At 36.1% G+C, this 23,516-nt stretch overlaps 1 protein-coding gene across 9 annotated transcripts in view; it reads left to right on the top strand.

The window, feature by feature from the left end:
• EHBP1 (EH domain binding protein 1) overlaps window positions 1–23,516 on the top strand; it is a 340,487-nt gene that overhangs the window by 43,615 nt on the left and 273,356 nt on the right. For all 9 annotated transcript variants that reach the window (XM_045979135.1, XM_045979137.1, XM_045979136.1 and 6 more), the window contains exon 3: window positions 19,557–19,614. In XM_045979135.1, the coding sequence (XP_045835091.1) occupies window positions 19,557–19,614 (58 nt within the window). The remainder of the gene's footprint in view (window positions 1–19,556; window positions 19,615–23,516) is intronic.

The following is a 23,516-nucleotide window of genomic DNA, read 5'->3' as shown; positions in this document are numbered from 1 at the left end:
TGGAACTAGAGGGGGTTATGCTAAGTGAAGTAAGTCAAGCAGAGAAATACAATTATCATATGGTTTCACTCATATGTAGAACATAAGCAATAGCATGGAGTACTACAGCAGAAGGGAGGGAAATCTGAAGGGGGAAGAAATCAGAGAGGGAGATGAATGGTGAGAAACTGTGGACCCCAGGAAATGAACTGAGGGTCTCAGAGGGAGGGGGTTGGGAGAAGGGGTGACAGGTATTAAGGAGGGCACGTGTTGTGATGTGCACTGGGTGTTATACGTAACTAATGAATCATTGAACACTACATCAAAAACTAATGAGGTACTATACAGTGGCTAACTGAACATAATAAAAAAAAAATCTTAAAAAAACAACTGTATAAAACTCTCTCCCTTAAACCAACAAACCAACCCAAAACAAAACGATGATCTTTGACACCTGTAGAGCGTGGTATTGTTAGAAAGCAAGTGTTTCAAATTAGAATAGGAGGTTTGAAGATGCCAAGGGTTGTGTAAGAATAGCTGTATTCCTTATGGTGAAGAAGCTAAATCTTAGAGAGAAGGTAAAAACACATTAAATATTCAATGAAGAAAGAATGTGTTCCTTTTGCTTCTTTCTTAACCCTCATAGTAATTTTTTTTTCTTCAAGTTGTATTGTTTAGCAGTTTGTCCCTGTATGTCCAGATTATGTATTTGATATTGTAAGGCCCTAGATATTTTTTCTGTTTAAAAAATAACTTATACAAAATATAAGACCTATTTATAATTATAACACACAATATGAAAGTTAGTAGACCTTGCAAATGTGGAAATTATGATATGGAGTTACGGGTTGGGACATCAAGGGTGAGAAAAGAAGAAATATTGGGGCATAAGAGCACATACTTCTTAATACAAAACCAGTCAGTGAGCCAAGAAATGAGATCTGTATTTTTTTAGCATCTTCCTGTAGTTTTTATTCTTACGTGTGTGATTTAAAAACAATAAAAAAGTGCTTAAGTGATTCTATGTAGCACCTTGGTAGAACATACAACTTAGGGCAAATCTTTTAGTGAAAAACTGGGATACATATTTGTGTATAGTATGATAACATGTTTGTATTTGTATTATATGAAAGTGTGGGGGACTTTAATTTAGGAAATGAAGTAAAGGAATGTGAGTATGATTATGAAAATAGACTTTTTTTTTTCTTTTTTTTAGGAGAGGGAGGGAGGGCCAAGGGGAGCAGAAGGAGAGAGAGAATCTTAAACAGGTTCCATGCCTAGTGCGGAGCCCGATGTGAGGCTCAGTCTCACAACCCTGAGATCATGACTTGAGTCGAAATCAGGAGTTGGACACTTAACCCTCAGGCATCCCTAAAAATACAGTTATTTTAAACATTTGTAAAATAGGAGAAAAGAAAGAGGTAATAAATGCTGTCAAATATCAATAAGTTATTTATACATTTATATAATAAACTCACTATTTGAAACTCTATAAATAAGATAGTGTCTCATTCCCAATTTAGAGATTAAATGTGCATCAAAATGTCCTGGAAGTGTTGGAAAATTAATCTTAAGTGTATTGACCTTAAATGGTAAACATTTAATAATTCTAGTATACAGAGATGTAATTGATTTTATTTACCTATCTTGTATCTTGCAGCCTTACTAATCTACTAGTTTTTTTGGTAGATTCTACTGGGTCTTTTTCTTTCTTTCTTTTTTTTTTTTAAGATATTTTTATTATTTATTTGACAGACAGAGATCACAAGTAGGCAGAGAGGCAGGCAGAGAGGGGAAGGCAGAGAGGAAGGGAAGCAGGCTTGCCGCCCAGCAGAGAGCCCGATGTGGGTGGTGTTCCCAGGACTCTGGGATCCTGGCCTGAGCAGAAGGCAAAGGCTTTAACCCACTGAGCCATCCAGGTGCCCCCTGGGTCTTTTGCATAAAGGATCATGTCATCTCCAAATAAAGACAGTTTAACTCCTTCCTTCTCATCTCGATGTATTTTATTTCTTTTTTTCCTCTTTGCACTAGCTAGCACTTCTTGTACAACATTAAAGAGAAGTGATGAAAGTGGAAAACCTTGTCATGTTCCTGATTTTCAGGGGAATGATTCCATCTTTCACCAGTAATAGAGTGTTAGCTATAGGGTTTTTTTTGTATCTACAAAATGATCTTTATGAGGTTGAGGAAGTTTTGTTCTTTCCTGTTTTGCTGAGAGCTTTCATCAGGAATGGATATTGGATTTTATCAAAAGCTTTTCCTCTTTCTTTTTTTTCTTTTTAAGATTTTATTTATTTATTTGACAGAGAGAGTGAACACAAGCAGGGGGAGGGTGGGGAAGAGGCAGTCTCTCTGCTGAGCAGAGTCCAGTAACGCTGGGATCATGACCTGAGCCTAAGGCAGACACTTAATTGACTGAGCCACCCAGGCACCCTATCAAAAGCTTTTTCTGTATTGAGATTATCATACTGTTTTTCTGTTATTTTGCTAATATAGTGAGCTACATTGATTGGTTTTTGGATGTTAGGCAATCCTACATTTCTAGGGTAAACCCCACTTGATACGATCTGTTATCCCTCTAATATTTTGTTAGATGCAATTTGCGAAATTTTGGTTGGTATTTTTACATCTGTGTTCATGAAAATTATTATTCTGTAGTGTTTTCTTTTTGTTTTTGTTTTCTTGTGAAGTCTTTGCCTTGTTTTTGTATTGGGGGAATGCTGAATGAGTGGGAAATAATTACTCTTGTTTAGTTTCCTAGAAGAGTTTGTGTGGAATTGGTAGTCTTTTTGACCATATTTTTTTTTTAATATTTTATTTATTTGATAGAGAGAGATCACAAGTAGGCAGAGAGGCAGGCAGAGAGAGAGGAGGAAGCAGGCTCCCTGTGGAGCAGAGAGCCCGATGCAGGGCTGGATCCCAGGACCCTGAGATCATGACCTGAGCCGAAGGCAGAGGCTTTAACCCACTGAGCCATCCAGGCGCCCCTTGACCATATTTTTTTAATGAATTTTTTTTTTTTTAGTGTAGTTGACACACGTTACATTATTTTCAGGTGTGCAGCATAGTGATTCAGCTTCTCTGTAAGTCACGCTGTGCTTACCACAGTGCAGCCACCATCTGTCACCCTACACTACTATCACAGTATCATTGACTATATTCCCTATGCTATGTCTTTGCCCATTTTTTTTTTTTGAGATTGTAGCATTTTTTTTTATTTTTATATATTTTTTTTTTCAGCGTAACAGTATTCATTCTTTTTGCACAACACCCAGTGCTCCATGCAAAACGTGCCCTCCCCATCACCCACCACCTGTTCCCCCAACCTCCCACCCCTGACCCTTCAAAACCCTCAGGTGGTTTTTCAGAGTCCATAGTCTCTTATGGTTCGCCTCCCGTCCCCAATGTCCATAGCCCGCTCCCCCTCTCCCAATCCCACCTCCCCCCAGCAACCCCCAGTTTGTTTTGTGAGATTAAGAGTCATTTATGGTTTGTCTCCCTCCCAATCCCATCTTGTTTCATTTATTCTTCTCCTATCCCCATACCCCCCCGTGTTGCTTCTCCATGTCCTCATATCAGGTTTTTTTTTGTTGTTGGTTTTGTTGTTGAATTGTAGGAGTTCTTTGTATATTCAGGATAAATGATTTGCAAATGCTTTCTTTTATTCTGTGGCTTGCCTTTTTACTCTGTTTATAATATCTTTCCGTGTAAAACAGTTTTTAATTATAATGAAGTTCTACTTACCTTTTTCTTTTGTTGCCTGTGTATTTGTCATATTTAAGAAGTCATTGCCAAACTAAAGTCATGAAGCTTTAGCCCTATGTTTTTTTCTGACTTTTCTAGCTTTAGCTCTTACATTTGGGTTTTTGATCCATTTGAGTTACTTTTTCTATATTGTATGAGGTAAGGTTAAAGCCAATTTTTGAGGACTTCCTAATACTGCCTGGCCAGATAGAGGAGGGTGAGCTTGCAATGAGAAAGAAATATACGAGTGTCAGTGTTGTTAAGAGGTCAGATAAGATGAGGATCCCCAAAAATGTTTATTACATTTAGTAACATGGAGCACACAGAAAGAAAAAAGCACAAGTCAGGTTCTTGGAGCGATGACTGATCTAATTTATGTGCAGCATACAATGTAGTAGATTAGAAGATTTGTAGAGGTCAAATTGAGAAAGACTTTGAGTGAGTTAGAATTTTATTCCTTGGGCAACAGTAAGGCATAAAAAATAATGAAATAATAATTCTTTTGGAGAGGAAAGAATCTGATATTTTTTTTTATTTTTTAAAAATTGAGTTCCTTCCTAGTAAGGAAGGTGTACAAGAGGTCATGAGGTCCACAAGAACTAGTTCTTCCTGGTTGGTGTTTACCTTTGGCCCTAGAAACAAATACACTTCTCTTGACTATTGGATATATGTAACATACTCAGCTTCTTGCTGATGCTATAGCTGGAAATAGCTCAGCTCTGTTTCTCTTTAGCCATGACTAGACTGTATTGAACTGGGTTATTTTAAGCTGTGGACCAGACTGCCGATTGATAGATGTTATTTATGTATCTAAAAACTGTCAAGAAGTGTTGTTATTTTCAGTTTTCCTGTGCAGAAACTAGTTCTGAGTGTTTTCTTCAACCTTGGGGCTGCTTTATCTGGAAGCAGGCTACTGTGTATGCCTCAATATAAGGTGATCCTGAACAAACATTTTATCTACCCCCAGTCCGTTTTTTATCATCAGCATTTTCCTAATTAGAAGGTCCATTAAAACTTTTTCTTAAAAAATAAACAAACAACAAACAAACATTTTCTTTTTTTTTTTTTTTTTTTGCTAGCTAATAGGGATAGAGGGGGAAATAGATGTCAACTTGTATTTGATATAATAATTTAACCATTTATAATGTCACAGTATATAAAATAAACTTAAATGTATATAAAAATATAATACATTCCACCAAATTTCTTAAACAGTTTTCTTGAGATACTAATTTAAAAAAAGATACTAATTTATGGGGCGCCTGGGTGGCTCAGTGGGTTAAAGCCTCTGCCTTCGGCTCAGGTCATGACCCCAGGGGCCTGGGATCAAGCCCCACATCGGGCTATCTGCTCAGCAGGAAGCCTGCTTCCCTCTCTCTGCCTGCTTCTCTGCCTGCTTGTGATCTCTGTCTGTCAAATAAATAAATAAAATCTTTAAAAAAAAAATAAAAATAAAGATACTCATTTATTTGTTGATTTTTAAATTTTATTTGGTTTTTATAATTTCAGGTATATAAAGTTGCAAAAGTGGTACAAAGTATTCTCATACTCTTCTAGTTGCTTTATCTGCTTTATCATTCCCTGTGTGTGTAAATATATCTACTTATGCATATATATACATTTTTTCTGACTCATTTGAGAACAAATTATAGATGTCATGACTCTATATTTCTAAATCCTTCAGTGTATATTTTTTAAAGACACAGTTTCTTATATAAATACAACACAATCATCAAAATCTGGAAATTAGTGCTGGTTAAGTACTACGATCTGTAGACATTATTCATATTTCACCAATTTTCCCAATTATATTCTTTATAACAATAGAAAAAATTTTTCCGATTCAATTTAAGAGCACATGTTGCATTTAGTCTTGATGCTTTTCATAAAGTGTTTCTTTTTTCAAACTCTGTGTCTTTGACATCAGTATCTTCATCCTTACTGGAGCTACTTTTTGAGTCATCTAGACTAATTTTCGAGAGCTTATTATTTCACTCTGCCTCTCTCTTTGAGATGCAGACTCTATGATTCCGAATTACAGTAATGTCATTGGAAACATTATTCCAGGCTACAACTAAATAACATTAAATAATGAAACATTAAAACACTTACTGTTCTCATGGACTACGTTTTGTATTTGGATTTCTACATGGTAGTATTTTACTACTTTTATTATAATTTTTTTAAATAAAAGTGACATTCTCTCTGCATCTTAAAAATCATTCTTCTAAAAATAATTACTAGATTGATTAAATATTCTTTAATCCTTTAAACCTATTTAAATGTATTGTTTATAGAGCTACCTAAGTATTTAAAATTAATATTGATTGGGTTTATTTTGAGCTGATGTGTCTTCTCTAAACAGTATTTCATTAAAAAAATAATTAAAAGAGTTGTAAGGATGCAAATAGGCAATTTTTTCCTTTAAAAAAAAGGCTTTTCACTTTACATTAAGGCACATACAGTAATTCTCTATCCTGTTAGTCACATGCCAGACTCTAGAGAGGGCTTAAATTTTACTCATTACTGTGTGGCAGAGTCTTGGAGAGAAATCTCCACAAAGGCCTTGGGTCACAGTACTTTTGGCATGTGGGATAATAAATAATTTTAAATATTCACTAGTTGTTAAATGTCCTATATGATTTTTTAAAAGTTCTTTTGTGATTACTATTATAATTTTGTTAGATTAAACTTTATAGAGAGAGGACATCAAGATAGCCAAAAATTAACTTTATAGTGAAGCAGATTAATTTACAACCACCAGAAATGAAATTTCTAATTTGAACAAAAAGTTTGGACAATCCTGAGAGGCAAAGATAAAATCATAGACCAAATTATATGCAGTTGTATTTCTTATGAAAGGTCAAATAGCGGTCTTAAAAACAAATCTAACTTTCATGCCTGGATAATGTTTTCATAGGTTGGATGTTATAAACATAATGTGAAGTTTGTGACTAATGTAGCTAATTTCTACAAACAGGTGAAAATCTATTCTTTTAAATAAGTATTGTACTTTCAAGTGTAACCTCTCAAAGTTGTTAATTTTGTTTGGAAAATCTTTGAGATTCGCTATAGAGACTGCAGTGTATTTGTCAATAAAGATAGTGGATTAGGAGCATGGACCCTGATGCCAAACTGCCAAACTTAGTTTCTACTTACTGTTTAGAGTCACCCTGGCAAAGCTTTGTGCCTTAGTTTCCTTATTTGTAAAATAGGGATATTAATATCTGTTCAGATTGTGAAACAGGTTGTACAGGATGTAAATGACACCTTCTAGTGTTGGGCAGTGCAGCACCTTATTACCTATTTGTGGGGTTTTTGTCAGCTTTGAATGAGTTGGTATATGTAGGACACTTAAAACACTGTCTCAAACACATTATATACTATGCAAGTATATGTTGCTCTTCTTTTTAAAAATGTCCTCATGGTGATTCAATTTAAAACAACATTGAGATACCACCTGACACCAGTTAGAATGGCCAAAATTAGCAAGACAGGAAACAACGTGTGTTGGAGAGGATGTGGAGAAAGGGGAACCCTCTTACACTGTTGGTGGGAATGCAAGTTAGTGCAGCCACTTTGGAGAACAGTGTGGAGACTCCTGAAGAAATTAAGAATAGAGCTTCCCTATGACCCTGCAATTGCACTGCTGGGTATTTACCCCAAAGATACAGATGTAGTGAAAAGAAGGGCCATCTGTACCCCAATGTTTATTGCAGCAATGGCTACGGTCGCCAAACTGTGGAAAGAACCAAGATGCCCTTCAACGGATGAATGGATAAGGAAGATGTGGTCCATATACACAATGGAGTATTATGCCTCCATCAGAAAGGATGAATACCCAACTTTTGTAGCAACGTGGATGGGACTGGAAGAAATTATGCTGAGCGAAATAAGTCAAGCAGAGAGAGTCAAGTATCATATGGTCTCACTTATTTGTGAAGCATAACAAATAACATGGAGGACATGGGGAGATGGAGAGGAGAGGGAGTTGAGGGAAACTGGAAGGGGAGATGAACCATGAGAGACTATGGACTCTGAAAAACAACCAGAGGGTTTTGAAGGGGCGGGGGGGGGGGGGTGGGGGTGGGAAGTTGAGGAACCAGGTGGTGGGTAATAGGGAGGGCACGTACTGCATGGAGCACTGGGTGTGATGCCAAAACAATGAACACTGTTATGCTGTAAATAAACAAATAAATGAATAAAAAAAAAATGTCCTCATGGTGGTGAATGATGGGTTATTATTCTTGGCAGTGGTTAATTTGGAGTCCCTTTTGTGAATAAGGAGGATCTTCAAAGTAATGACTGTGTTTTTGTAGCATATAACCATTTAGCATTTGTTGAACCCTTTCTTGCCTTTATTCTTACTAATCCTATTTAAACTCTTAAAAATTTACCCCTTTATAAGTGTACAGTTCAGTGATTTTTAGTATATTCAGAGAGTTAAGTATATATTATTACTATCTAGTTCAAAATATTTTCATCACCCAAAAAAGAAATCCTGTTCCTCTTAATAATAGTCACCACTGTCTTTACTCGAGTCCCTTTCCAAGCCTCTCGCAATCATGAATCTACTTTTGTTTCTGTGCATTTGGCTATTATGGTCATTTCATATAAATGAAGTTACACTGTAAGTGACCTTTGGTGTCTGGCTATTTCACTTAGTGTAATGCTTTCTAGGTTCATCCGTGTTGTAACATGTATCCGTATGTCATTCCTTTGGATGGCTGAATGATAGCCCATTGAATGGATAATAATACCACATTTTGTTTATCCATTCATCAATTGGTGGGCATTTCATTTGTTTTCATGTTTTGGCTGTTTTGGATAATGTTGCCATCAACATTCACGTACAACTTTTTGGGTATATCTATAGGAGTAAAATTACTCGATCTTATGGTAAGTCTATGTTTAACTTTTTGAAGAATTATCAAGCTTTTCCACAGCAGATGTACCCTTTTACAATTCCACTAGCATTGTGTGAGGGTTCCATTTTTATCATATCTTTGCCAGTACTTACTATCTTTTTTTGAATATAAACTTCCCAGTGTGGGTATGAATGCTATTTCATTGCTCAATAACGTACTTTCACTTTTTAAGAAAACTTTTTTTTTTATTTTAGACTTTACTAGCTTCTTAATGTGGTAAGTGAGGATTTAGCTATTGTACCACCTCCTCCCTGAAGCAACTTAACCCTTCCTTTTCACCATCCTTACTGTTTTCCAGTCAGCTTTACAAGAGTTAGATCAGAATTCATTGTTATGACCTAGTATTGTTTGCAGCTGAGCACTGTGGTATTATCACATTTCCTTTCTTTTGATTTTTCTTGTGTTAAAATACACTGGGTTGGGGTTTTTTTGCCCTTTTCCTTCCTGTGTCTGTGATTATTATTCCTAAATTTTTCTGTCAGCTTCTCAAAATTCCTCTGAACATTTTTAGCCATCAGGGAAATTCAAATCAAAACCACATTGAGATACCACCTTACGCCAGTTAGAATGGCCAAAATTAATGAGCAAGAAACAACAAATGTTGGAGAGGATGTGTAGGAAGGGGAACCCTCTTATACTATTGGCGAGAATGCAAGTTGTTGCAGCCACTTTGGAAAACAGTGTAGAGGTTCCTCAAAAAATTAAAAATAGAGCTACCCTATGACCTGGCAATTGCATTACTGGGTATTTACCCTAAAGATACAGATGTAGTGAAAAGAAGGGCCGTCTGTACCGCAATGTTCACAATAGCCAAACTGTGGAAAGGGCCAAGATGCCCTTCAACAGACGAATGGATAAAGAAGATGTGATCCATATATACAATAGAATATTTACTCAGCCATCAGAAAGTATGAATATCCAACTTTTGCATCAGCATGGATGGGACTGGAGGAGATTATGCTGAATGAAATAAGTCAAGCAGGGAAAGTTAATTATCATAAGGTTTCACCTACTTGTAGATCATAAAGAATAGCATGGAGGATATTAGAAGGAAGGGAAGAGTGAAGGGGAAGAACTGGAGGGGGAGATGAACAACGAGAGACTGTGGACTCTGAGAAACAAACTGAGGGCTTTAGAAGAGAGGGGAGTAGGGGGATGGATGAGCCTGATGGGTGTATTAAGGAGGGTACGTATTACATGGAGCACTGGGTGTTATACATAAACAATGCATCATGGAATACTACATCAGAAACCAATGATGTACTGTATGGTGACTAACATAACATAATGAAAAGAAAAAACTCCTCAGAACAGTTTAACATTGGTGATTCATTAGTTCCTTTTTCCCCTGGAGTCCCCTGGAGTTCTGCTGCACTTGCAATTTTTTTTTTTTTTTTTTTTTGGTAGGCCTGTGACATTGGTTACAAATTGCAACTTCTTTTAAAACTGTCATCCTTGGGGGGCGTCTGGGTGGCTCAGTGGGTTAAAGCCTCTGCCTTCGGCTCAGGTCATGATCCCAGGGTCCTGGGATCGAGCCCCACATCGGGCTCTCTGCTCCATGGAGAGCCTGCTTCCTCCTCTCTCTCTGCCTACTTGTAATCTCTGCCTGTCAAATAAATAAATAAAATCTTAAAAGCAACAACAAAAAAAACAACTGTCATCCTGGGGCATCTGGGTGGCTCAGTGGGTTAAGCCTCTGCCTTAGGTTCAGGTTATGATCTTAGGGTCCTGGGATCGAGCCCCTGCTCAGCAGGGAGCCTGCTTTCCCTCTCTGTCTGCCTCTCTGCCTACTAGTGATCTCTCTCTCTTTCTGTCAAATAAATAAATAAAATCTTTAAAAAAATATTTAAAAAAAAATAAAGCTGTCATCCTGGGAGATTAGTCAGATACTTAACCTCTGGACTGATCTGAATTTCTTGACATGAGGTTTGTTCCAAAGGGCCTATAAGAAAAGAAGTAGTAAATATGCTAAATTAAAAGAAGTGGTGTGGGTGATTTCTTTAAAACGATAAAATAGGAGGGAAGATCATTATTATACACATGATACAGTACTGGTTACTTAAAATTCTATTTGTCTCAGAAATAATTTTGTATTAAAAAGTGATAAACACTTTGTACTTTCGAATAGTACAGCAAAAAAGAGAAATATATGTATATATGTATTTTATTTGATGGCCTGTTAAAAAGTGTACTCAATTCAAGTGTGCCAAACCACACCTCCTTAGTTCGACTGGTGCTGTCTCTAAATACTGATATATAGGTATTAGAAATTCCTGTCAGCAGAAGTCTGTGGGCATCACCAGTTAAATATTTTTCACCAAAGAAATCACTCTGTGAAAATGTTTTAAAGATAGTAGGAAGATGCAAAAATATAATTTTAAAAAAGTGTTTTTATTGAAGTGACATTTATAACTCCTATTATTAGAATTATCCTTTCATTTTTACAGAAAAGAAATATATCCTATTTATTAGTACTTTGTCTTATATAATTTTCTTCCTATTGAGTTAATTATTACAGCTTCCTAAATAACTCTTGTGAAGTAAGCATAAAGGAATATAATTAACTGGAGCTACAGCAGTTATAGTACAATAGGAGGCAGATGTACCTAGTGAAGGATAAAAGTAATTATTTGAGAAATTGTAAAGTTAGAGTACTTCTGTGATAAGACAATTTTTCCCTTTTTGTTTCAATATTCACAGCATCCCACCATGAAATGTTCAGCTGTGTCTAAGAGCCCTTTACCCTAAAAGAATAACCTTGTTATTTAGTGAAGTGGCTATTCATATTAACTACAGGATTAATATTTTGAGCTCTCTTTTTCTCATTGTAAACACATCTTGGATTCTGTAGTGGCAGAAATATGTTGTACTTTTGTGTTCTAAGGACTTATGGTTACTTATTTTTAATCTAGGAAAAGCTCAGGGACTTAAGTATTAATTACTAAGTTTTGAGTTTTAGCTGTCTTTTATCTTTGAAAGCATCAGTTTCATATAAATGAAAACCAGTAGGACTTAAAAAGGTTAAATTGGGTCTCTGTACTTTACAATGTAAACTTACTACAAGATAGCAACTGTTTTTGGGATGCCTGGGTGGCTCAGTTGGTTAAGCTGCTGCCTTCGGCTCAGGTCATGATCCCAGGGTCCTGGGATCGAGTCCCTCATTGGGCTCCTTCCTCAGTAGGGAGCCTGCTTCTCTTTCCGCCTCTGCCTGCCACTCTGCTTGAGAAGGCATACTTGTTTATTACCCATTTTACTCTAGCAGTGACACCAATAACTTCTCACATTCCACTGGTAAGAAGTATCATGTGGCTCCATTTCAATGTCATCATGGTAGTGGAAGTGGTGGTCATGGTGGGAGTGCAATAGAGGGGCTTCTTGCAACGCCTCCCAAAATTAACACTATGCTTTGGACAGGGAGCATGAATCTTTGGTGGTCAGTTTACTATTCTGCTAAAAAGAATTACCCTGATGCTAAAAAATATGAATATGAAAATACTCATTCTGTTACTTAGAGTTAATAATATTAGCTAGCTCTAGATTATGGGAAAACAGGAGGCAAGTGATTTCATGCCATAAATTCTTGACCCTATTCCTGAATTTTCTCATTTTGTTTTAAACCACCAAATATTTACTAAGTTGTAGTCATTTAATCTTACAGTTATTGAACCATTGTGTTTTAGAACTAGCTGAGATCTTAGTCATTTCTTCATTTCATAAATTAGGGAATAGGCTCAGGGAAATGGAGACACATTCTGAAGGTCACTTAGGGCCAGAACTAGGAAAAATGTTTCCTCTCTGCTATATTCTCTCCACCATACTGTGTCACCTTGGAAGGGTCTTCTTTTACAAATTCATATCTCCTAGATTAATGCAGATTGCTTCCTCTGATTTCTTTCCTTTCAGTACCGTCCTAAGGTACTTACCCTGGAGAAAGGGGAATTTTAATTGATGTAGAGGAGAAAGAGTGATCTGAAAAGTATATGTCGTATTGTTATTATTTGGACCATAGTGGAGTGGCAAGGTGAAGTTGAAGAAATTGTTTAACCCTGTTCATACTTAATTCTAAACTTAAAAGTGTTGTTTTATTTTATTTTTTTATTTTTTTACGATTTTATTTATTTATTTGACAGACAGAGCTCACAAGTAGGCAGAGAGGCAAGTAGACAGAGAGGAGGAAGCAGGCTCCCCGGCTGAGCAGAGAGCCTGGTGCAGGACTCAATCCCAGGATCCGAGATCATGACCTGAGCAGAAGGCAGAGGCTTTAACCCACTGAGCCACCCAGGCACCCCAGGGGTTGTTTTATTTTAGACAACCCCCGCCCCACATTTAAATAGTCTCCAGCATAAAATAAGGTATATCTTTATACTTCGTGGAAAATTAAGAAAAGTATATTTTTAAAATGATACATAATTTTACTTTCTAATAGTGGCCACAGTTAGCATTTTGAGATATTTCTTCCTGGTATCTTCTTCCATTATAGAGTATACAAAAAAAAATTAATCTGTATTAAATAAACAACATATCCTAAGCATAGTCCTATACTTGTCAATTTTGTTAGAAAATATATTTAGTGGCCTTATCATTTGTAGTAGACAGATGTACTGTATTAGTCACTCATCTTTTGTTGGATTTTATATTTAAGATGTCATAAATTACAGGTTTTTAAATAAGCAGTCTTAGTGGTTGGGCAGGCACTTTTGTCAGTGTGTCTATTTCCTGAGATATATATAAGTAGATCCTTCTCTGAATGTTTTTTTGTGTTCTCTGTGTTCCCCAAGGTTGTGCTAGAAATGGGGTACTTTTATTTGCTTGCCTGTCTCTCCACTGGTTTGTACACTTTTAGAGGATCAAGGTTTATCTTTTTTTTTTTTTTTAATATTTTATTTATTTGACAGAGAGAAATCACAACTAGGCAGAGAAGCAGGCAGAGAGAGACGAGGAAGCAGGCTCCCCACAGAGCAGAGAGCCCAATATGGGGCTCGATCCCAGGACCCTGGGATCATGACCTGAGCCGAAGGCAGAGGCTTTAACCCACTGAGCCACCCAGGTGCCCCTCAAGGTTTATCTTTTTCATCTTTGTATCTCCATTGCTCAGCACAGTGCCAGGAACATAATGGGCATTCAGTAATATATATATATTTTTTGTAATTAAAAAAATTTTTTTAAAAATGTATCTTTACATTACTAGTGGCAAAGAGGAGGGCACAAAGTTTAGCTTCAGACCAAAGAAAGCTATAGCTTACTCTTTTATACTCTGGTTCATTGTAGCTCTTATAGTCTCCTTCTTCCACTCCTTATTCCCCTCATTCCTACTCTCTGGTTTTAGCATCAGGACCATAGTTTAAGACAAGTCTTGCCACCTTCACATTCAACTTATTCTTGTTCCTTTTTAAGGACTCTGATGGTAAGTTAGAGGTGTTATATTTTTAATTTTTTAAAAAATTTTAATTTGTGTTGTAAAGTTTTCTTCCCTGAATAAACCAACCAAAAGACTTCAGCTTTTTTAATGGAACCCTTTAAATAGATTTCAAAGAAAGTACATCTGTGTGTACATTTTATGTGCTTGTATATAGAATGTTTGCATATGTAATTATATATATTTGTGTATTTATATGTCTGTGTATGTATTATGTGTAAGCCTCCTGGTTACTTAGGGGATGAGGTAGAAATGTTAAATATGTGATTGTTGAATTCTCCATGAAACCTGAGCTCTATCAAATTGTCTTGACTTTTTTGGTAGAAAGTTGTATAATTATAGCTTCTTGGGTAGTTAGATAACACTCTCACAGTACTCTGTCCCTGGCTTCTTGTGTGCACATATGTAAATATTTAATGCTTCTTTTCTAGTACAGCACAGATGCTTAAAATATTAATTGTGGGGGCGCCTGGGTGGCTCAGTGGGTTAAGCCGCTGCCTTCGGCTCAGGTCATGATCTCAGGGTCCTGGGATCGAGTCCCGCATCGGGCTCTCTGCTCAGCGGGGAGCCTGCTTCCCTCTCTCTCTCTCTCTGCCTCCCTCTCTGCCTTGTTGTGATTTCTGTCAAATAAATAAATAAAATCTTAAAAAAATATATTAATTGTGGTCAGCTAATTGTGTGGTAATTGGTACTGTTCTATTGAGAACAGTAAGTCACAGCACCTTTCTTTATTTTAGAACACTGCCACATGTTGCCCATGATAATGCAAAGGTGGACTAATTTCTAGTAAAGATCTTTTAAAAATGAAAAATGGGACATGACTTAGAAGCACAAAAAAGTTTAGCTGTCTCTGGGAGTATTCTCAGATAAGTCAGGCATTTAGGTTAGGAGACCACCCTTCCTAATTTTTTGTGGGAAAAGGTTTTCCTGTTCTGAAACACTGAGATCAGGATGGTTGAGAGGAGGGAGGTGCCAAGAAGCTGAGTTAGAGGGAGGCAACAGTGAGGTAGCCTGGATGATGGCTTATGATGATGTGTGGGGTTGGCGTCGGGGGCGAAGGGGGAGATACCCCCACTGCTGGCATAACATGTGCCTCACCAGTGTTTGAAGTCAGGAGGTACAGGGATTGCTTATCAATCTCCCTGTAAAATAGCAGTTCTCAACTTCGCATATTAGAATCACCTTAGGAATTTTAAAAAATCTGCACATGATGCCAATTAAATCAGATTCTCCAGGAGTGGAACCTAAGCATCAGTATTTTTAAAAGCTTCCCAGGAGTTTCCCACATGCAGCCAAAGTGCAAATCCCTGTAAAATTCAAGTAAACTGTAGAGAGGATGTATTGTATAGCTACTGGCTGTAGTTGGACCACATCAATTATAATTAACCAGTTGGGAATTCCTGTTGAAAACTCAAGATTCATTCAGTAGCAAATGTTCAGTGAGCCTCAACCTTGTACCAGATTCTTATTAATTGCTAGGAATATAAAGATAAGATATGACTGATAAAGGATTGTAATTTAGTGGAGGAGATAGAAATAATAAAAATGTAATATAGGGCATATTGAATATTTTTGTAGAGGTGTTTTTAAGGTATTACTGGAAATGCAGTAGTAGGAGTAGTTAACTCTGCTGAGCTATGGAACATGGAATTGGATAGAAGTGAAATGAGAAGTAGTCAAGGTTTCACAGAGGAAGTGATGAATTAAGAGTTTATCAGGTGGAAAAAGGAGGAAAGAAGAAGTTTTTGTAAGAAAGGCAGTACCACCCTGTTATGAGGAAGTTGAGAGGCAGCGTGGGAGGCTTGGGGGGTAGGAAAGGAATAAATGAACCAAGATGGGATCCGGAGGGAGACAAACCATAAGAGACTCTTAATCTCACAAATCAAACTGAGGGTTGGGTGGGGAGCGGGAGTTGGGTAGGTGGGTAGGGAGAGGGAGGTTGGGTTATGGTCACTGGGGAAGGTATGTCCTATAGTGAGTGCTGTGAGGTGTAAACCTGGCGATTCACAGACCTGTATCCCTGGGGCTAGTAATACATTATATGTTAATTAAAAAAATTTTTTTTAAAAAAGGTAGTACCATGCAAATATGTGAAAAGGTTGAAGGAGTATATGTTCAGATATTTGTAGCTAGAGAAGTAGATTAGGGTCAGGTGGTGAAGTGCCTTATAAACAACATTCAGGAATATGGATGTTATCTTGCATGCCAGGTTGTCACAGGGTCAAATGTGTACAGGGTCTAAATAGAAGCTGGTCAGGTGTGAAGCAGTTGATAGTGGAGGCTCTAGTAATCCGGTCAGCGTAGACCTTGTTTAAAAGTATTTAAGTAAAAACTTTTTAAAAATTTAAATTCAAAGTAGAATAAAATGGAATACTATTATGGTGAAATGAATCTGTCACATTCAAACTGCAAGGATCAGTTTGTAGTATCTTCGGTATAAGAGACGACTATAGGATAAAAAATAAGGAAAAACTGTTAGATTTTATAGCATTTCTAAAGAACTACCATAGAAATATAATTAAGAATTGGGGTTGTCTGGAGATGTGGAGATGAGAACATGATGAAAAGGTTAGTGTAGTAATGTAGGTAAAATTTCCAGCAAGCCATAAATACTTTCAAACAGGGTAGCTTACATTTGACTCATTTCCTTTACTGTTATGCTACCAGCATTGATCATACCTTCTTCCCAATTCCCTCTTTTATTTATTTTATTTTATTTATTCCCTCTTTACTACTCCCCACCTTCATTATCATTTGTTCTGTTCTGCTTCTGTGTTGAACAACGTTTTGTTTGTTTCTGCACTGGTTCAGATTCTTAGGTTAACATTCTGATATTTCATAGAAACTTTGTTCTATTTCATCTGCAATTTAGCTCGTCTGCATCTGGCCATTGCTCCTAACATCTCATTGTGGGAAGACTCAACCGAAGCAAGCTACTGGTTTTAGTTTACATTTGTTGTCTAATTTAATGCCTGACACTTGGAATTAAGCTTAGTCTTAGATGGAGAACCACCTTTTTTTTATTCATATGGTCCTGGTTATTATCGCTGTGAGAAACATTGTGCATTTGTTTAGATGGCTCCCTAGTCAAAACAGTTTTATTATTAGAACCTTCCTCCTGTTTTTGGTCTAGCTTTTCATTGGATTCTACCGTCTAAAATGAACAAGCATTAACATTTTACAGTATTTATGTTGCTTTTTGCATCCTACTGCTTCTGTTATTTAACTGGGATCTATGCATGGTCTTCGTATGTGTATGTATGGTCTTCATATGTGTAAAATCGTTTCTTTATCCTTTTTCCCCCATTCATTCTGCAAATATTTATTGACTATCTGCTTTTTGCCAGGAAGTGTCTAAAAACCATTTCTTAAATGATGGTTTAGCCAGTGTAAAATTCTAAGGGTGATAGCTATTTTCCCTTTGCAACTTGAAAATCATTAGCTTTATTGTCTTTTGGGCTCTGTTGCTGCTGATGAGTAGTTGCTTTCAGTCTAGTGATTCTTTTGTTGGTAACCTGTCTTGTCTTTTATGGTTTTTCTCTTTATTCTTCCTGCTTTGTAGTTTGTACAGTATCTAGATATTAAGTTTATTTTCTAATTATCCTATTCATTAATATATACTTTCTTTTTTTAATTTAAATTCAGTTAGCCAACATATAGTGCATCATTAGGTTTTTTTTTTTAAAGATTTTATTTCTTCATTTGACAGACAGAGATCACAAGTAGGCAGAGAAGCAGGCAGAGAGAGAGGAGGAAGCAGGCTCCCCGCTGAACAGAGAGCCCTATTGGGGGGCTTGATCCCAGAACCCTGGGATCATGACCTGAGCCGAAGGCAGAGGCTTTAACCCACTGAGCCACCCAGGTTCCCCACATCATTAGTTTTTAATATGTACTTTCTGTCTAAGGACTCTTGCAATCTGGAGCATTCTTAGCCTTCTCTCTTCAGTATTTTCTTTGCCATTCCCACTGTGCTGAACTTCTAGCATTTCTGTTAGGTGTGTGTACTTCTCAATTTGCCTTTTATGTTTGTTTTAAAACATTTCTATCACTTTATTTTTCTGTGCAACGTCTGGGTCATTTCCTCAGTACTTTTTCATTGGACAGCTCTCTTTGGACAGGTTAATGGGTGAATCACTGGGTAAGGAGTTTATGGCTGGTACTCTTATATATAGGGGTGTGTGTGTGTGTGTTTGTATTTAATTAAATGATCAGGTCATGGTGACAGGGATTTTGGGGTAAAATAAGTGGGACATAGAAAGTGGTGAAGGTCATCAAGAAGAGTGTATCATTCATTTCTTAGTTAAAAAGCTTTTATCTAAGACTTTTAAAATCTTGTTTATTTTTTATTTTATTTATTTTTATTTTTTTAAAGATTTTATGGACATTGGGAAGGTATGTCATATGGTGAGTCCTGTGAAGTGTGTAAGCCTGACTATTCACAAACCTGTACCCCTGGGGCAAGTAATACATTATATGTTAATAAAAATTAAAAAAATAATAATAGTAATAAAAGATTTTGTTTATTTATTTGGCAGAGAGAGAGAGAGAAAGAGAGAGCGAGTGAGCACGCATAAGCAGGGGGAGCGGCAGGCAGAGGAAGAGGGAGAAGCAGGCTCCCCGCCAAGCAGGGATCCTGATGTGGGGCTTGGTCCCAGGACCCTGGGATCATGACCCGAGCTAAAGGCAGACATTCAAAAGACTGAGCCACCCAGGCACCCTTATCTAAGATTTTCAAAAGTAAAAATTTAAGGAAAATAACCGATAATCATAATCTTGATGTTTTCCCTCAACACTAAAGAGAACTTAGTTGTATTAGCTGAAAACAGGTTTTTTGTTTGTTTGTTTTTTACTTTATATTAGCAGAAGGTAAAAATGAGAGGTCTGAGAGTTAAAAGACCTGTATTTCAGACTTGGTTCTGCCAGAGCTTTTGATTAGTTATTTTGCCAGTTCTTTAAATTTATAAAATAGAAATAAGAGTATATAACTTACATATTTTTTAGTACTGTATTGTTCTTACGGATTGTTGAGATGATTGATTATAAAAATATTTTTAAAACCACAAACATTGTTCATTAGATATGAGATGCAAAGGTAGTAATCCATAGATTAAATTACTTTGGAAGTGCCATTTTTATGAATGTGTTATTGGTATGGCATTAATTTTTAGTGAAGATGTATGTGTGCTTTTCTTTTTAAAATAGTTACCAATTCTAAGTATTTTATTTTGCTTGGTTTGTGCCAATGAATTAACTTGCTAAAGGAATTTTAGAAAAACATGTGGATAAAATATTAGTAATTTAAATTACCTTATATTTGCATTCAACATTTACTATATCTGAATAATTTACAGAGATTTATTATAAGAATAACTGCTCTACATTATCTAAAGTAGATGACATTTTTGTCCTTTTAAAGACACTAGAACCAAACTTTATTAATTTGAAATAAGATTACTTTAATTACGCTTTTTCTTTTTCCCACTTGACAGGCAACCAGATAAACTGGTGGTAGTTTGGACAAGAAGAAGTCGAAGGAAGTCTTCTAAGGTTTGTCTCTTTTCTAAATTTCTTACCCAAATGTTGCATTTAACTTTTAGTGAAATTATGAAGCTTCTCTGGTCCCAGTGTAGATTATCTTAAAATATTACTGGGTATTTTGAGTTATTTCCAATTATCAGTCTTCTAAAAAATGACTGATCAGGCATTGTGATCGTGTAACTGCAGTTCTGAAAATTCAGATACCTGAGTTTTGATCTTGGATGTGGTAGTATCATTGTCATTTAACTTCTCTGTACAACGGTAATCATGAATTAATAATTAAATAGGTAACACTTAACAAAATTGTACCCAGGATTGTTTATTCAGATTCCAAGAGGATGAAATTAAGGCAAACGTAAGGAATGATGAGTTATCTGAGTCCATTGCTGGGCTTCAGGAGAGAAGAAGTTGATTTTTCAAAGGTTTTAAGTTTTTGCAGTTAAAGCTTTGTGGGGAGTGGAACAGAATTTTTAAATGTTCAATAACAATTCTGCAGCTATGTTAAAAAAATTTATTCTTTAGATAAATATGAATATATTTTTATAAGCACACAGTAACTCTAAGCATGTTTAGTGGATATTGGTTTTTCCATAGGTAGTCCTGTGTGAGGAAAAAATTTAACTTAAAAAGTTTAATTTAGGGGCGCCTGGGTGGCTCAGTGGGTTAAAGCCTCTGCTTTCGGCTCAGGTCATGATCCCAGAGTTCTGGGATCAAGCCCCACATCGGGCTCTCTGCTCCGTGGAGAGCCTGCTTCCTCCTCTCTCTCTGTCTCCCTGCCTACTTGTGATTTCTGTCTGTCAAATAAATAAAATCTTTAAAAAAAAAAAGTTTAATTTAATTAAATTTCAGAATTTTTAGTATTTCAGGGGCATCTTGTCAAATTTTATTTTTATTTAGCTAAAATTACATGTAGATCTTAATTATACAATTTAATGAGTTTTGATCAATATATACTTGTGTGATTAGTACTCCTATTAGGATATGGACTATTTTCATCACTTTTTCCTTTATGTCTTCTTCCAGTTAATTTCCAGCTCTCAGAGGCAACCACTATTCCGATTTTTCTATCACTATAGACTAGTTTTGCCTGTTTTTGACTTTCATGCAAATGGAATCATACAGTAGTACAATTTTTTATGTGGTTTCTTTTGTTCAACATAATGTTTTTGAGATTTATTCATACTGTTGTGAATATTTGTATTTTTTTTAATTGGTGAGTAGTATTCCATCAAATGATTAAACCACAGTGTGATTATTTATGCCCCTGTTGATGATTTGATTCATTTCTAGTAAATATCTTGAATACTCACTACTGTGAATAAGTCTGGTATAAATATTATGGTACCAGTATTTTAGGGAACAAATACTTTATTTTCTTTTGGGCAAATACATAGGAAGGGAATTTGCTGCGTATTAGTGTTGGTATATTTTTAACTTAATTGTATTTCCAGCAGGCACATAGGAAAGGTCCAGTGCATATATCCTGAATGGTATCTTCTTCAAAGCATACATTTATAGTTTGGGGCATTACATTTTGGACCTGTAAGATTTTCTTATCCATTTACATGGATATGAGAAAGGGCTCTGAAAATAGACCTAGGCTTTTCTCTTTTTTGCCGGATATTTGTCACTTTTGCCCTGTGGGTCTTAGGCTTTTATGGAAAGGAACAATATAAGGTCATCCACTAAGTATGATAGATGAATATGACTATAGCTATGAATGTTAGGCTCTGTGTGTTTTTAGCTGTTAAATGACAGTGATTGCCTCCTTTTAATAATTAGGTACTAATTATTTTCTTAAAAAATATGAAACACAATAAAATACTGCAGATTATAGGTCAATTCACATTACATACCCATATTTGAAGTTTTACATACACCTTTATTTAATTGCATTTTTGAAAGTCAGATAACTTTTAGGTCCAGATTATTTTCATATTATATCAAATATTGATTGGATCCAGGTGGGAAAATCCAAACATATGAGGCTACACGTTGATTTTTATTTTGCAATATTTTCTAGAAGGAATTATATCTTGGACTACTGTCCAATTGTGATACTCTTACTATTTCAGATCCCTTCTGTGTATTTCAGAATCATTGTGTTTTCTCTTTAAAGATTATAAATGTATTTCTTTTGAAAATTTTAGGAGAGCCCATAATGTGTTAAGCTCTTTATAGCAAGTGCATAACTGTTAATGCATATGCGAAATGCTCTTTTATAAATTTTACAGAACACCTAAAAGGACTTAAAAATCCAGTTCTAGAAATTATGAAAGGAATGATTATGATATTCTAAAAGTTAAGCAAATAGCTGTTTTAATCTTAGGAAACTTGAAATCCATGACATTTTGGAATTCTTTAACAAAAACGAGTCTCCAGCTATTTTTTTTTTTTAATTAGCTATCAGTTATACTAAATCAAAAGACTAGAACCATTTCCTTTCTTCTGAAAGACAGTTCTATTTTCTGATGGTTTTCCTTTAAAATATACATTATTTGCTCCTGAGTCCCACTGAAATCATTGAGGGGGGAAAAAGATCTCTGCAACCATTGGCCATTTACTTTTAACTGTGAGTTTGGAAAGAGTTTGAGTTGTATAGAGACTAGTTTTATTTTTTGTCATCTATATATCTTATTTCTCTTTCCTGATTCTTTCTTTTTTTAATATTGATAGGTTGAAACTTAACAACGGAGATGCAGATAAATGTCATTTTAGAGAGTTAAAAAAGGCTTACTACCTTATTTAAAGTTTAGTTCTCAATTTAGTGCTCACTTTCTTTGGGGACATGACTATCTTTATAGCTGAATATATCGTTAGAATTCATTGCTGATTGATTTTTTATTGAGAAAATAATTACCATGGTTAATTAACACAATAAGCAGCTTCCATGCCTCCTCCTCTTAAGTCATAGCATTTATAATAAGGATTTTGTCAGACTGCAGTTGATTTGTATATGCTTCAGTAAATTATTTTTCAATAAAATATAGGAAAGTAGGAAGCAGGGCAATTATGATAGTCCCCTATTATTGGCAGAGTAGTATATTGCCTTTAATATGGTTTTCCAACTAGAAATTTAAGCTCATAGGGGTGCCTGGGTGGCTCAGTCAGTTAAGGGGCTGTTTTTGGCTCAGGTCATGATCCCAGGGTCCTGGGATCGTGCCCTGCATCAGGCTCTCTGCTTGGTGGGGAGCCTGCTTCCCCCTCTCTCTGCCTGCCGCTCTGCCTACTTGTGCTCTCTTTCTGTCAAATAAATAAAATCTTAAAAAAAAGAGAGAGAGAGAGAGAGAGAGGCAGGAAGAAATTTAAGCTCACACAGAGATAGAATTCCAAAGGGAGACCAGAGCTTTAAAAGTCCTCACAAGCTTTTTGATGGTATTGCCACCTTTATTTCCTTGTTCTATGGTTGTGCTCCAGCCTTTTACAGGATATCAGAAGGGGGAGGTACAGTTGCAGAGCCTTGCCTTAATGGCAGCAACTCTAAGGTAACTTTATATGTGACATCTTAAGCATAAGGGAGGGTATATGCAGGTTTTTTTGTGTTTTTTAAAAGATTTTATTTATTTATTTATTTAACAGGGAGAGAGAGAGACAGAGAGGGAACACAAGCAGGGGGAGTGGTAGAGGGAGAAGCAGGGGCCGCAGAACAGGGAGCCTGATGTGGGGCTGGGATCATGGAGCCTGGATTATGGACCCTGGAATCATGACCTGAACCCAAGGCAGAAACTTAATGACTGAGCCACCCAGATGCCCTGGGTATATGCAGTTTTATAAATTGAAAATTATTTAACCACTGACAACTATAAATTTTTAGTGAAATATTTTATTTTGTAGGAATCAGAAATAATTAGTGAATGTTTACTCTGTGTTTAGTACCACATTAGGTACAAGTTTTAGGGAAGGTATGACAT

This window comes from Meles meles, chromosome 15 (genome assembly GCF_922984935.1).
Source record: "Meles meles chromosome 15, mMelMel3.1 paternal haplotype, whole genome shotgun sequence".
NCBI classification, from domain to species: domain Eukaryota; kingdom Metazoa; phylum Chordata; class Mammalia; order Carnivora; family Mustelidae; genus Meles; species Meles meles.
This window is presented reverse-complemented; position numbering and strand designations above follow the sequence as displayed.